The 15,654-nt window shown below is 49.4% G+C and overlaps 1 protein-coding gene across 6 annotated transcripts in view; it reads right to left on the bottom strand.

Moving 5' to 3' along the window:
- SEPTIN8 (septin 8) overlaps positions 1-14,725 on the bottom strand; it is a 41,816-nt gene extending 27,091 nt beyond the window's left edge. For all 6 annotated transcript variants that reach the window (XM_085591050.1, XM_085591048.1, XM_085591049.1 and 3 more), the window contains exon 1: positions 14,567-14,725. In XM_085591050.1, coding sequence (XP_085447176.1) covers positions 14,567-14,596 — 30 coding nt within the window. In that variant the 5' untranslated portion in view covers positions 14,597-14,725. The remainder of the gene's footprint in view (positions 1-14,566) is intronic.
- Positions 14,726-15,654: the final 929 nt, after the last annotated feature.

Genomic DNA, 15,654 nt, shown 5'->3' with positions numbered 1-15,654 from the left:
CATCCTATTCTGTCTAATCAGGATCAATCATACTCACTAACTTAGTAGAAAGTGCAATCATTTAAAGTTTCCAAGCAATCATGTACAGTTTTCATTGATGTGAGCAATCAAGGTTTTGAGATGGCCAGAGTTTAGGTGAATTAAAAATAAAAACGACCCCTAAGACAGGGAGATCTCCAAGTTCAACTCTCTTCCATTCACCTGTCAGCACAGGGAGCTGCTACAGCTCAGACCCCAGGACAGAGGGGGTGTTAAAGGTGAGTCTGTGCTGCTCCAGGCAGCCAAATGCTGAGCTGTGGGTCTTGCACGGGTGGCACAACCGCACTGGGAAGGGAAACTCTGCGTGTGCTGGGCAGAGACTCGGAGCTGATGAGCTCTGGTTCTGCCCAGAGGCTGCACAAGGCACAGGAAGCCCCTGCAGGCACCAGTTGAGCTCGGGGGGCTTCCTCAGGCTCTCAGCCCAATCTCTCAGCCCCTGCTTCTCATCCTCCCCGTGTCCCTCTGAGCCACCAGTTCCCAGAGCTTAAATGCCAGTTCCCAGCACTGCAATGCGGTGACAGCCAGGCAAGCTGTTCCCACAGAAAGCCACTGGGTCTGACGGTTACACTTTGTGTCTTTTCATTTTAAATAATAAACAAAAACAAGCAAACAAAAATACAAACTAGAAGCCTGGAATGACATTTTGGATGGGAAATAAATAAAGGCTGCCGATGGCTATGATTAGGCTGAAAGTGCCTGAAGCTGGGAGGAGGTTTCCAGGCAACAGGCAGCACCACTGCTCGAGATTTTAAAATAGGCTCCAGCTCAGCAAGGCTGCATTTAAATAGGCTCCAGCCAGGCAAGCCTGCATTGAGAACTCAGTCATGCCTTGGCTGCAGGATACCCAAATGCATCCACACAGGGCTTCTTCTCTTTTTTTTTTGGCACTCAGTCGCTGTTCACTACAGGACAGGAATACACCTACTCAGAGCTGCTCGCCATCTCTCAAAGCTGTTAAATCAATGAGCCAGACTTCAGTGGAATAATTTTTGCCAGTGACCTTGAAATGCAGTTTGCTTTTTTTCTGTAAGCAGCAGAAGTAACTTGGTTCAAGTTCAAGGCACTGCCGATACCAAAGCAGAAAGACATTTGTTGTGCTTGCAGTGTGTTCAGCTGTCACTCAGCTCCAAAGGGATTTTGCTGTGTTAGGATAAACAATGGCAGCAGCTGTTGGGAAGTAGGAAGACTAGGAAAATAAAGAAAGGAGGGGGAAGGTTTTCACTGTTTTATTCTTTGCCTCCAATCCATCGAGCTTGGAAACCTGACAGCCTTGTGAACACAACCAGTGCTCACTTGTGGAGTTTGGTGCACGGACCTGTGCTGGACAGGATCCTGTATGAGCAGCCCCAAATGACCAGCCCTTTTGGCCAGCTCCCACATGCCAGGGTGGCCCAAGGACAGCTTGAAAGTTCACCTGCTAGGGAAGACAAGGTCACACTCCAAGTAGAACCCATTCCAGCAGAAACAGCCAGCCTGCCACACTCAGCATAAATAATCAACCCAGAACACAAATGCTGCAATAAATGAGGGCAGCACTAATGCAGCAATGTAGGGGGTTTTGTTAGTGTTTTAGTTTGTTTTAAACAAAAGCTAAGGATTTCAGTAGAGCTTTCTCCATACTTTTGCCAGCAATGAGACTGCCTTGCAGGATAGGAGCTGGGCAGGTCATATGGCAGAGCCAGCTGGGATCAGCCATGGCAAGAGCCAGGCAGGAACACAGCCCTGCCCTTTCCAGTTGCACTGGTCCCTGCACACTCCTGCCCTCCACAGCACGCAGGGTGAACCAGGTCCCTCCATCTCACAGTAGAGACAATCTGGTCCTTCTTACCAGGCAGGACCCATCCTGGGGCTGCAAACAACCACAAGGCATCCAACCTTTGCTGAAGCCCATTTCATCATTACACAGTATGACAATTAAGAGTCTGCAATGGCTCCAGGTGGGAACTCTCACCTGAAATAGCAACTGCAGCCCTGAACATCCCTTCTTGGGTCATTAATAACATCCTATGATGGAGCAGCTGCCAGGGCTTTCCTTGCAGTCTTTGAACATGCTCTTCAAAGATTTCTGTGCCTTGAGCTGATCTTCTGGCTTGAAGCAGAGAGCCAAGGGTATAAATCATAGTTTGAATCTGGAATTTTGTGGGAAATGAAAGATTCATCATAAGGTCAGAGCAGAACTTATGTATTTTCAAATCCTAAGTCCTTACATTTTCACAAATGTTCTGTCCAGGCAGCAGACACAGAAATGGCATCTAGGGGCATGGCCACAGGAACAGCCATCCCAGAGAGATGTATCAGGTATCTTATGTGTCTTTAGCTCTGATTTGACAGCAACAACACAGAACTCTTTTCTTAGCATGCAGCAGAAAGACAGATATGTCCTTGGTAGCACAGATGGACACATTCAGCTGAGCACCACAAGAACTGAAGTAAAACCTCCACCCATAGTGCTTGAAATGCACTGGAATGCACCAGGCACCCTGGCTCCTGGTCACTCCCAGCTGGAGGCTGAGGATGCATTTGGGATGCACAATGGCACACCAGCCCATTCCCGTGGCCACACCAGCACAGAGCTGTCCAGAGAACCAAAAAGTGCTCTGCAAACCCACTTCAGCTTCCAAGCCCCTCTCCAGCAGGGTCACCAGGGCTGTGCCCTGTGTCCTGGCAGGCAGATGGAGCAGCACTGCTGTGGGCAGCTGGCCACACACCACAGCCACTGCTGATGATATGGTATTTGGCCCTTTACTGCACGCCAAACAAGAAAAGGCAGCAGAGAAACACAATCAGAGAGACCAGATCCAGATCCTCATAAGAGGATCAACACAGCATCACATACTAATTTGGCTCTTCTTCATAGACAGTGATAAAAGAAACCTATGAGAAGTGCACAGGCTACAGCTTCAAACTGTGCATCTATGATTCTTCAAAAAAATAAAAACCCGATCACAGTTTCTCTTCATGCTTCACCTCCAAATTAGCATCAGTTTCACTCTGCGTCATTACATTTTTCAGCAGCTTGTTCCAGGAAAAGTGGTTTTACCACTGCCTGCACAACCCAGGGGAATGTCAGCAGCGGGACCAGTTCCATGTTTAGCTGCCCCTCAGCTGCAGTGTTCCTAGCTGGGGCTCCTGGTGCAGAGCAGAGCAGCTGACTGCTTTGAGAGGTGCTGCCCCTGCTTCCTTTGCTTTCACTAGGAGCATTATAAACAGAGTGGACCTTGTTTAGAGAAGATCATTCTGTTATCAGTTGGTTTAAAAAAAAAAAAGTATCTCTAGAAGTATCATTTTTCAATTAGTCCCACCACAAAATTCTCCATAGTGACATATGCTTGTGTTTCCTGCTTGAGACAACCCTCGGGCTTTTTTTCCTGAATGATGCAGGTGAAAGCATATGGGTAAACAAAAGCGTAATTGAATGCCACAATCATAAATGATGATACTTATTTTTTTAAAAGGGTGAACCTGGCATGATGGGACTTGTAATGTAAACTCTGAGCCTTGCTTCATCAGCTTACAAGCAACTGGTTGAATAAAATTAAGAAGGAAAACAAAACACCACATGGTTTAGCTGATAAACAGTGATGACTCCTGGACATTTACCCTGAGGGGTACCACAGAACTTTTCTGTATCTGAGCTGCCCTTTTCCAATTCTACAGCCCAACAAAACATAAGTGAAAAGATGAACAGCTGACATTTTCCAAGGCCAAACAGCAAAGACCTACAGGGAGAGCAGGAAGGAAATTGAGTTTTCTCTCCTTTCTGCTACATGAATAAGGCTTACACTTGAGCAGTGACCTTCAAGCCAAAGGTGTCTGCTGCTCCCAAAGGCTGTACCACCAGCCCGGGATCTGTGGCCAGGCTACAGCTCTCCCCATGCCAGCTCCACACAGGGGTTTGCATCTTCCAAGAGTTCACTAGGCAGCTGTATTTCAGGTCCCTCTCCTCCCAGAGTTTTCCCATTTTCATTTTACACACACACTTAGAAAACACAAAGAGGCAACAACATGACATCTGTATGGCGCTTTTCCACAGCACTTCAATTCCCAATACTGAGGCAGACTTTTGTTTCTAAATTCCTTGATCCTGGATGTCACCTTGACCTTACACCATGACAAATCCTCCAGTGCTTTGCAGCTGGTGCCACAGGATGCCTCGCAGCAGGGCTGTGGCACTGGCTATTCCCAGGAGCACTGCTTTGTCCTGCAGGGAACACATGGACATGGAGAGCCAGGCACTCGCAGATCCTCTCCCCTCCGATTTACAGTCAAATCCAAACAGAGGGACAAACCAGAGGTGGCAGACGGCAGGTTCCTGAGCAGTGACTCAGAGCAGCAGGAGGAGGAGCAGGGAGGGCTCCCCAAACCCTGCACGGGCACGGCAGAGCTCCGCGGGGCTGGCCCGGCACCCGGCACAGCTGGGCACTGCTGCTGGGCACAAAACAATGACTTCACCCTCCTGATGCCCCATCCACAATCCACAGCAGTGTGTGCAACACAAAGATTAATACATGCACCAGTGGCGTTTGTAGGATGCTATTCCCTTGTCTCCTGCATGGAAAGACATGGGATCAGGAAATCATTCCATCCTGATGCAGGGATTCTGATTTTGCAACTGAGCAGAGGAAAGACTGAGTGATAGCTGGCTGTTTATCCAGCCCAAGCAGGGCCAGCTGGTCCCAGGTACAGGCTCACATTGCTGGCACCACAGCACCTGCTGTGCCAGCCAAGGCACTGCCTGGCCCCTCTCAGGCTGGGCACTTTGGGCAGCAGCTCCACAAACCACGAAACAGAGAGGGGCTGCTTCAGGGTCCAGCACATGCAGGTCCCTCACCCAACCCCACAACCACCCCCAAATGCCCACCACTTCAGGATTCTTTAAAAAGGCACTTGTGGTTATCATCATTTCACAAGTACACTGAGTCATGGAGCAGTTGAGTACTTGCCTAGAGACCATTGGGCAAACAGTGTCAGAAGCCAAATTCAGCTTCTTTGTCCAAGCAGGCACTCCCTGGGGCTTGGCCCAGCTTCTGGATCAACGCAGAAAAATTTGACAAATTACCTCTCTCTGGAGAATCTCTCCATCTCTGAATGCCAGCTCAATAAATGCCACTTGACAATTGCAAAGTGACAGCAGTGAGTACGGACTCATGTTTCCATTGTGCTTAGCTCAGACCTGAGGGGCAGTTAACAGCAACACCAACCCCATATAAGAAAAACACCTCTGTGGCGTGAGCAACATTTAAAACTCACTAATACACATGAAAACATTACCTGTCTTTACTCCCAGGCTAATGACTATTAGATGTACAACAGCACCACTGAATGAAATTGCACTTTGCAGCCTATTAAGCAGAAGGAGATGGTCCAATAGAGGTAATAAGAGCAGATTTGACAGTGAGAGGATTCTGAGCATGGTAAGTCTTAACAGAGGGCTCAGCAGAGGTGGAGTAGGCGTGACCTTGTGGGTGCCTTTGGCACTGGAGACAAAATAAAGCACACTCAGCTGGGCTGGCCAGTGGATTGTCACATCTAAATGGCACCTAATCTCAATGAGATTTGCAAAGTGCAAGCACACAGCCAGTTCTGAAGGTTTTCAGTTAATCTTAAACACAGGCTTAAAATTTCAGATCCCCATTGTGGAGCACTTAATCACAGGCTGGGGAATGAAGAAAGGAATAAAAAACAAGCCCACAGATGTGGTGTTTCTGCTGATTTACCACTTATCTTACAATACCAACAACAGAAGATGAAGAGCTTCATCTTTTCTGCTGCCTCCTGCTCCTGCCAGCTCTGGTGGTGGTCAGTCAACCAGGATGCACCTGAGACTGTGAGCCTTCTATGCCTGTGCAGGGAGGGCAAGTGTTGTTTTTCCCTGCTGTAGCAACCCTAAAGAGCTGTAAGAGGTAACATGGTGATGCCTAGCACTGCTCTTCCCTTCAGCAGTGGCAGGGCAGAGCCTTCCCTTCCGTCTGTTTTCCAACACACAGAAGCACAGCCACATCTAAGCCAGCTCTCCGTGCGTGGGATGCTGTGCCAGCCAGCCATCTCCAGTTGCTGCATGCTCACAATAAGCTTCCAGCCTACACTGGAGTCCCCCCAAAAAACCTCACACTAAACCAACACAATTCCCAGCCCCCCTCCCCGTTAAACCGCTCTCCTAAGAATGCCAAGAATTTTCCCAGACACTCAAGCCTTTATTCATATCCCTCCTGGCTCCCAGCTGCACTGCAGGCAGGCAAAAACATCACTGAAGAAACCACATATGGAGTCACCACCAAGACATGCCAAGTAAAAATCAGAGCCACTTTATATTACAGAAGCAAGAAGGGTCAAGAGCTGAGGCTCCTGCCTTTAACTTTTGGACCCATTTTTAAGAGCTATTCACAAACCTGAAGACCAGCAAGTGACCAGTGAGCGCACTGGGAAGTGCAATGCTCAGCACCTACAGAACAAACATTTCAAAATACCACTGGGCCAGTGCCAATGTTGCACAATGTGCCCCAGGGCAGACTCGGGAAGCGAAGGCTCTGCTGTGAAACCAGTGCTGAGCACACACTGCAGCCTCCTCCCAAAAGTAGGTGGACAGGGATTTCAGGAGCAAGCCAAGCTCCTTTGAAGGGAGGAACTCCTTAGGCAAACTCCTTAACTGGGTTCCTGTATCCAGGGCGTGGGTGCCAAGATGCTCTGGATTCCTGAAGCACACACCTTGTGCTGTGTCCTGCAGCCAGCCTGGAGCAGGACCCGCTCCCTCCTGCACCAGCCTCATCCTCCCACACCCCTGAGCACACAGTGAGCTGAGCCTTCAGCCTCACTCCAGCCCCCCTCCTTCAGGAAAACACCACAACCACAGAACACAAAAATCCTACACGCATCTACACAATCAAATGGCACAGGCTTAAAACGTCACTTTTTGCCGATGTGCAAAGCCAAGTCTCAAGGGAGAGTAAAGCTCCTCATCTCCTTATACCACACACATCCAAGCTGATCCATTCACAACCTGTGAATGCAACATCAATTTTAATTTTCTGCAAACAAACTGACTGTTTCTGGCTTAAATTCCTCTCTTTTTTTCACCACAAGCAAAATTCCCACATGCTTCTTTTCTTAAGCTGTTATTTAGTGATTTCCCTATAACATTTATAAAGCCTAATTAATTAATTGTGAGGTTTTTCTTAATCAAGATAGGATTAAATGGGCATTTTGCCTTTATCACAAGTCCTGGACGAGAGTTTACAGCGGAGCAAAGCAGGATTTACCAGGCATTATGCATACAGTGTTTTGCAAACATGAAGGCTGCCTTTGAGAATAAGGAAAGTTGGTTAAAAATAAAGAAAGCTATGGAACCAAAAATGAAAGACATTTCCTCCAAAATGACCTTAAAGGATGAGAAAGTTCAGCTTCTCGGCAGCCTGAGAATTCCATCCCCCATAAGCTATTCAAAACCAAGGAAAGTCCAAAACACAAATGAAACTTTTTAAACAGACTGAAAAAAAAAAAAAGATCCTGTAATACAAACAATGCCACCCAACACTGCCCTAGTTAGTTTCTTTTTAAAATTATTTATTCAGAAGCTGCTGAGGCTTTTCATTTAATGGACTTCTCAATTAACCCTGTCAAGAGCCTAATCTTAGCACCTTATCTAGTACAGACTTTCTCCAAGTTCACCCAAGGCAGTGATGCATTCCCAGTTTACTCAGCTGCTCTAGGCTGAGCAATCTCTTTGGTTTCCCAGCATCCTTCCATGAGGAAGAGGAGACACTTGGCAAACACAAGTGGCTGTGGGACAAAGCCAGGAGACAAACTGAGTGCTTACCCTTAAGGACTGGAATGAAAAAGGTTTGGAGCAGTTTAAAAGAAGTGTGGAAGAGGGGGAAAAGGATCTGGATCCCCATCACTCCAAACCCTGGATAGCAGTCACCAAGATTATTTACTTTAGTTACCATTTAAAATAAACATGACTAATTCCCACATACATTTCCAGAATTTATTGCCTAATTACAATAAATACTACTATCCAGTATATTTATAGAGAAGGGAACAGAGATATAATGGGAACCCAAGAGCTTTTGGTCACCACTGTATGCTGTTTCCCAGTTTGCCTTATGCAACCATCCCACACCATCTCCACCAACAGATCTTCCAGCTACTGATCACATCTTGTAATAATGCCTGGAAGACACTAGAAAGAGAATATCCCACAATATACCACAGCAACTCAGCTCCTCTGAGGGCTACACCAGAGTCATCATACTAATAAGCTGACTGCTATATAATCTATTAACACATGCCTCCAGAAAGCCTCCAATTGTATTAGCACAGAGTGCCTTTAATCTGAAGAATAAAGGCAACGGAAAAAAAGGAAAAGAAAACCTCTATTTGAAAAATACTCTTAGCAAAAAGATAAGCTGAAAGGACTATTTGTTCTGCATAAAAATACAGAATAAATCTATATTTAGGCATATGAGCTGGAAGCACCTTTGCTGCAGAAAAAGGGAAGGGGAATGTTGCTGGGAGGCCAGCTGCCACCTTCCTCAGGCAGCCTTTCCTGGGCACAGCTGAAAGCCAGGATCAGTGTGGCTCAGGAGGGAAGGGCCTGGAGCAGAGACCTGGCAATGCCCTCGTGCCCCCAGCTGCCCCCAGAGCCCAGGAATGCACACTCTGTGCAACACAGCGGGGATGGTCTCCTCTCCCAGCAACAGACCTGAGGATTGCAGGGAGAGCCTGCCAGACAGGGAAGGTTCCATTTTCCAGCATCACCACAAGCTCTGGGAACACGCAGCTGAAGGCATGCCTGTGCAGCCCTGTGCAGGCAGACATGAACGCAGCAGAGCAGAAGCTGAGGCTGAGCCCAGCCTCTGTCACAGCCAGAGCAGCTGAAGCACCGGCTGCCTGTGGGGGACTTGATGCATTCCCCACATGTTTCCTTGCACACAAAATGCAGACTCATCACAGCATCGCATGCAATGGTGATGGGAGAACCCCAACCCTTGGATGGAAAGCCAGCCCAGGCTCTCTGGCTCCACAGCTCCCTGGGACAGTCTGGGTTTGAGGCGCTGCAGCCAGAGAGGGCACGAGCCCCGAGACAGGGCGCTGGATGGGAACCTTGCTCGAGCTGTCTGACATCTCTGGAATCTCATGCGTGTGGGAGACAGACACTTTTCAGTTTCACAAAGGAATCTGAACATCTAAAAGTGCTGCCTTCACAGCCCTGACCTGGTCAGCCACAAGCCGAGAGCGGCAATTAGGGCTGTGTCCAAGAATCCTGTGGTTCTCGCTGACACCACTCCTCTCTGAAAGTCTCCCATCACCCCATGTGGAGGATGCCGATTCCCTGTCTGGGTTTACCTTCTGCATCCCAATGTCACCAACTGGATGAGCATGGCTGCTTATGCCAGAGAAGAGGTTCTGGAAGGAAAGCATGTGGCTGGGACTGAGGACAAAGAGCACTTTCAGGATGTTTTTTCTCACTTGGGCTGCTCTAGGAGAAGAGGTGGGCTCTCTTAGCTGTCTGAGATTTTTATGATATGTGAAGACAAATGCAATGCTTCAGATATAAATCCAGAGCTTGCTGCAGCTATGCAGATGTGGGGAGGAGGAGAAACAAGCAGATTCTGCATAAACACAAGGCCTACCTCAACAAAACAAGTACAGGACAGTGTTATTTCCAAAGGCTGCACAAACAGGGCATCTGAAACAAACAGGGCAGCTTCTCCCATCCACAGCCTGAAGTATGTTCAAACATTCTGAATAATCCAAACTAATCTCATAAACGTGCCTTTACCCTACACAGGTGGGATGAAGCGTGCAGCATGCCCACGCTCTGCACGTCTCACTCAGTCCCATCACCTCCCAAATTCCTCCTCTTAATTGCACAACCCAGGAAAAGCCAATTCAGCATCATACCAGCTTCTCCCCTCCCAAGCTCGGAGCCAGAGGAGCTCGAGAAGGAAAGGAGATGAGCGTGACTGTTGCTGCTGCAGACAGAAAAACAGCCCAGTGAAGGGGCCCTTGGCTTGCACAGTGGTGCCTTGAGACGACAGGACTGGGGACAGCGGGGGCACTCAGAGACAGGGCTGTGCCTCTCCCTGCAGCTGGAGACAGCACTGGTATTCTGCCACAGAAGATAATATTTAGGGAGCTTCTGGCCTTCCAGCAACGCTGGGGACTGGCTGACAGCTGCCACCACAGCACAGACGACAAGCCCTGACACCGTGCCGGCCTCCTGAAAGGGAGTTATTCTTCAGGCTCTCATTTGTTTTGCCGATGCTGAGGGCACACGCGGCCTCAGCCTCCGCCAGCTCACGTCCCTCCACCCACTGCCTCAGCACTCACTGCAGCTCCGAGTGGTTCGGAGAGCTCTGGAGCTCCCACGCAGAACAACATGTTGCATCTCTGCTGCAGGAGGAAGAGACACCCCGGATTCACCAGCAGTGACAGCACCACAGCGGGGAAGAGGAAAAAAGCCCAAAAAACATCTTATTCTGGGCAACGTTTGTACCCAGTGCATACATTGAAAGTAAGTGTTTAGCTGCCATGGGCTGTGGTTGAGTTAATTGATTCTGTGGTTGAGGCAGTCAGAGCTGGCTTCCTGCATGAGGACAGGCAAAATTCCAGGGGAGGAATCACAGGCTTGGAGATGCAACCACCAATTTGTCCCCTCCAGTGGAAGGCCATTTTCTGCATCGTTCCTTCCCAGAAAAGCAAATGCTACAGGCAGAAGAGCTGGCCAGCACAGGGAGGAAAAGGGCTGCTCCTGCTGGGTTGGCTTTCTGCTGCCTGCTACCAGCTCGGACAAAAATCTGTCACTTGTGCTCCACACTGCATGGGGGATCACTTGAGTTTTTCCAGGCAAAAGGTAAAATAACCGAATAGCAGAAACAAAGAGATTTAATACTGGAACTTCCAAGTGGTGCCAACTGCCTGGGCAAAAAACAGAGCAGAGGGAATGTCTGACTTCAAATCAACCCCATTTTCCACTGGAATTGAGCCATGGAAAGGTTTTCCTTGAGAGTTTATTTAGAAGAAAAGGTAAGCCTGTGCTTAGGACCTGCAGTGATAAGACTTCTGGTCATGAAACACAGAGCTGTTCTCAGCTCACTCCTCAAGCCTGTCTTTCATGGACTAGGGCATCCCACTGCCCCTTACAGAGAACAGTGGGTTTGGGCTGTGCAGTCATTTAGTGAACCCCGAGCTTACAGAAAGCAGCAGCAGCATGTGAAGTTTATCACAATGGCAGCTGTGGCAGGAACAGGCATCATCTAAAGGTTCCTCTCCTCCCACAAAGCTGGGAGCAGGTGACAAGAAGGCAGTGGTGTGTAAACAGGTACCATTCACACACAGCTGACAAACTTGCCAGATCCTCCCCAAGCTCAGCAACTCTCTGAGAGAAAGCAAATCCTATCATCTACTTCCAGCAAAGAAATTGGTCTTCAGCTTTCCTCTGTTTAAAGTGGTGTTTTTTCCTGCAAGATCTTCTAAGGGACATTAATTTATCATAAAGCTGCCAGTACCAGCCCAGCTGTCAATCACTTACATGAAGGGAAATCTCAGGATTGCATTTGGACAGCTATCCCCAGCCAGGGCTCACACATGCCAGGTACATGTGTCCAGTGCCCTCTGCCCTGAGCATCACTGTTCACACACCCCTGTCCATGCAGGCAATCACAGTGTCCACCCAGAACAACCAACCAAAGTTGGCTTTTTACATTAAACTCTTATCTGAGCCCAACCCTGAGACTGAGGACACCTGCTTCTTCTCACAGAACTGCTCAGTTTGGAGCCCACTGCCTTTGCACCACCATGTCAGGCTGTGAGTTAGTGCAGATAGTTAACCAGCAGCATTTTGTGAGGTCAGTGTGTTTTATTTAAAAAGAGAAAACAACAGATTTGGGAAAGCAGAAGTCTCACAGTCTCAGTCTCACATCTCATCCCATTTACTCTTCAATGCATCTTCAGTCCCTCTCTGTCACTTTTTCTCCTTCCAGCTTTTCCAAGCTCCTTCAGAGCTTCTGCATTTCGAGCACCTTCTGGCTTCCACTTGCACGTGGTGGCTGGGCTGTTTCCCACTCAACATCCCAACATCCTTGCTAATACTGCTAGTATTAGCTAGTCTGTAGTACTGCAGTACTGCTAGTCTGCTCCAGTGCAATCACCACATGTGCTAACTCAGCACTGACCAGCCCAGGCAATGGAGAAGCTATAAGCTTTAATGACAAAATAAAAGTATTTCATCAATTAACCACACTTTATCAGTTCTTCCACCCTGGTGGTGAGCAGCTCCAGAAGTGATGCCTGCAGCCTAAGCCCTGAACACAGCTGTGGCTACCAGAGCAGATGAGCACAAAACTTCAGTCTCCAGGGGCTGAAGCAAATTTCTCTCAAAACACAAAAACAAAGGTGGTGTTGAGCACCACTGGTGTGATCCTGCTGCCTCAGAGGCAGCTTTCCATGGGTGAGTTTCCTTTTATTTGTTTTTGTTGGTCATTTCCAACAGCACTTGAAGGGAACTTTATTGTGCTGGAGACAGAGGCACTCTGGAGGACTGTACAAGGGAAGTGTGCATCTGGGGAGTTTTCAAAACACATTATCCAAACCTAAGGATCACTACATTCCAGGATATCAATGTCAGCTGGACACTTATAAATAGCTTCACCAATCACGATCTATTGTGTATTAAACCCTTACTTCAGGAGCTTTTTCAACATTACTTCCTACTGAAAATACAAACAGCTGGTAAAAATAAGTGAATTTATCATCACCTTTGCTTGGCAATGACAAGCTACTCCCACATGGGCTTCATGCTCAGGAAGCTGAGGTATGGTAACATAAAATGGCAACAAGAAACCTGTAAGCCCTGCAGAAAGAACAACTCAGAACACCTGAATCATGAGGTTTCCATGATGCTGCTGGAGGAAAAACAGCTGAGATGCAAGCTGGGGCTAAGGGAAACAGCAGCTGGGACAAACACCTGCCCCACACCAAATGGAAACGAGATAGATGGTGCTCTCCTACCCACCTCTGCCAGATCCATGGTTCCAAGCAAAAGGCAAACTGAGATCATCAGCTTTACTACACCTGCAAATCCCTATAAACCCATCCCTGCTCATTGCACAAAGCAAGTAGGTTTCTTCCTAATGGAGGTGGACACTCAAGCCATGCTGGAGCCCAGCCATTTCCCTTTGGTGCCCAAATGAGAGCCAAACGCCTTCAGGAGGACTTTTTCCCCCCTTTCTTTTTTAAAAAATCAAAGCAACAGAGTATTGATGAAAATACACACAAAAAAAAGCAAGTTAATTCAATTTTCTCCAGAACTAGGCAATATTTTAGGTTCCTGTAACACCTATGAAAATGTGCACAGGCAACAGCAGGCACACCAAATTAACATTAAAAGTATTTTGATATTATACCAATGCAGAAAGAATTGCAGCGAGAGAGTCTTGGTGTTTTCATTCTCTGCCACTGTAATTACCTTAATCTACTCCTCCCAGAGCCTAGAAACATTAGCTTTCTTAAATAAGAGCCTCAGTTCAATTTTCCTTTATGCAGGTTTTAAGTAAGTTACAGTCTTGAAAAGTCATTCCTGAATTGGAAACTTTTGGGCCAGGAGTCAAAGAAATGAAGAGGGTTTGAGATCCTTGGCAAAAAGTAGCTTACAGAGAAAACAGTAGCAGGGACTTGTTTGTGCTCAAAGGGCATGCCTATAATTCAGACAGCCACCACTGCTGTTCCCAGTTATTTAGTAATATCACAGCAGACTATTCTGACTTTGGAGAGCTGTACTATTTAATGCGGTAAAAATGTTTTTAGCTCTGCGAGCGTACAAGACACAACACCAAGCTACTTAAGGAGAACAGCCCTTCCAAACACAACAACAACAAAAAATTCAAGCTGTAGACAAAGAATAGTTTTGGGCCGACAGATTTTAGCCAGATTGACTTCCGATAGCAGTTATACAACATGTGAGCTGCAGAGAGGCGGCAGTGCACAGGTCACGCTCCATATTTGCTGTACAGCATTCCCCATACATTGGCTCAGAGGGCAGCCAGCCTCAAGGGTTTGCTTTAGTTGTGTTTAAAGCTGCGTGTCCCTCCCTGTGTTATATACACACCGCTAAGTTACTACTGCGGAGTGTTTGGATACCAGCGGTATGTAAACAATTGGTATTTGGGAAGTCTGACCCCGTTTCCTGCCGCCCGTCTCTGCGGGGCGATGCGTGCCTGCGGGCGCACGGTCCGGATCCCGATCCCGAGCATCCCGGGCATCCCGGCAGGACTCCCCGAACGCGGCGCTGCCGCTGCCAGCACCAGAGGCGGCTGCGAGGCCCCGGAGCCCTTCCCTCGCTGCCCTCCGCCCACGGCGCGGCCAGCACCTTCCCGCAAGCACTTTCCCCGATCGCCCCGCTCCGTCCCCGGCTCCATCCCCCGCCGCGCCCCGGACCCACCACCCGGGGGTTACTCCCCCGCACCGAGCGACAAAGCAAGCCGGAGCTGAGCGGGCGCGGAGGCGCAGGGCAGCGGGCGGTGCTCACCGAGAAGCGCTCCAGGTCGGTGGCGGCCATGGCCGCGCTGCTGCCGCTGCCCGCCGCCAGTGGCTGCGGCTGAATGGATCCAATATGGCCACTTCCCGGAGCCTCCTCCGCCCGCCGCAGGCGCCGCCCGCCGGACCGGGAGCCGAGGGGCCGGGCCGGGCCGGGCCGGGCCGGGCCGGGGCGGGCCGGGGCGGGGCCGCGCCGCTCTCGGCCGCGGGCGGTGCTGCCGCCCTCAGCGCGGCGGGGACGGCAGCAGCGGCCGGGCCGCCCCGCACGGCTCCTTGCCGGGGTCAGGTCTGCGGGCGAGCACATGGCACGGGTGGCCTGGCAGGAGCAGGGGCTGTGAGCGCCCTCGGAACGGGACAGCGTGGCGGCGGCAGGGCCGGCAGCATCCTCTGCAGGTGTCACACAGAGCCGGGACATCGCGTTCCGCAGGGCAGCCGCGCCTCTGCGCCGAGGTGTAACACGCGGCAGCCACACCAAAGTGGCAGCCTCAGCGTGGGTTTGAGCCGGACACAGCTCACAGCCATTAACGCTGCCCGTGCTTGTGCTAATTTAAAGTATGAAACAGAGGGCTGTGGAGTGTTTCTTCGTCGTTGATTCCCATCTAAGGCACAGAGCCGAGGCCAGCGCCGGTCTCTGTAACGCAGACATTGGTACTGCACTATTGGTTAGCACAGAGCGGGTTCTGTTGCTTTGTGGTGCCCTCTGCTGCAGTGCAGCTACCCAGGCACAGCTCACCGGAGCCGTGCGTGCTCCCGGTGCTGCCGGGTCACTCGACCAGACCTGCACCGCTCATCTCTGTTGCCCTGGTTTCGCCTGAGGCTTTTTCTCTGTCCCTGTTGTATCCTCATCTTTCCTCCTCACCCTCTCTCTTGGAGCAATCCACTCTTCAGATTTGGAGAGCTGAGTTTGACCAAGTAGTTCTGCCTACAATACTCTTTGTGACGAAGGGACTCACGACGATAATTTTGAACCCAACAAGAAAATAATTCTTCCTACCACTTGTCCCGTTCCACTATAAAAGGGGGACTCGGGGAGGATTCTTTTGATAGATTTCTCAGGTGAAAATAAAGAGCAAACACAGC

Source organism: Lonchura striata, chromosome 13, assembly GCF_050655825.1.
Source record: "Lonchura striata isolate lonStrDom1 chromosome 13, ASM5065582v1, whole genome shotgun sequence".
NCBI lineage: Eukaryota > Metazoa > Chordata > Aves > Passeriformes > Estrildidae > Lonchura > Lonchura striata.
Note: the sequence above shows the minus strand (reverse complement) of the source record. Positions and strands in the feature narration are given on the sequence as shown.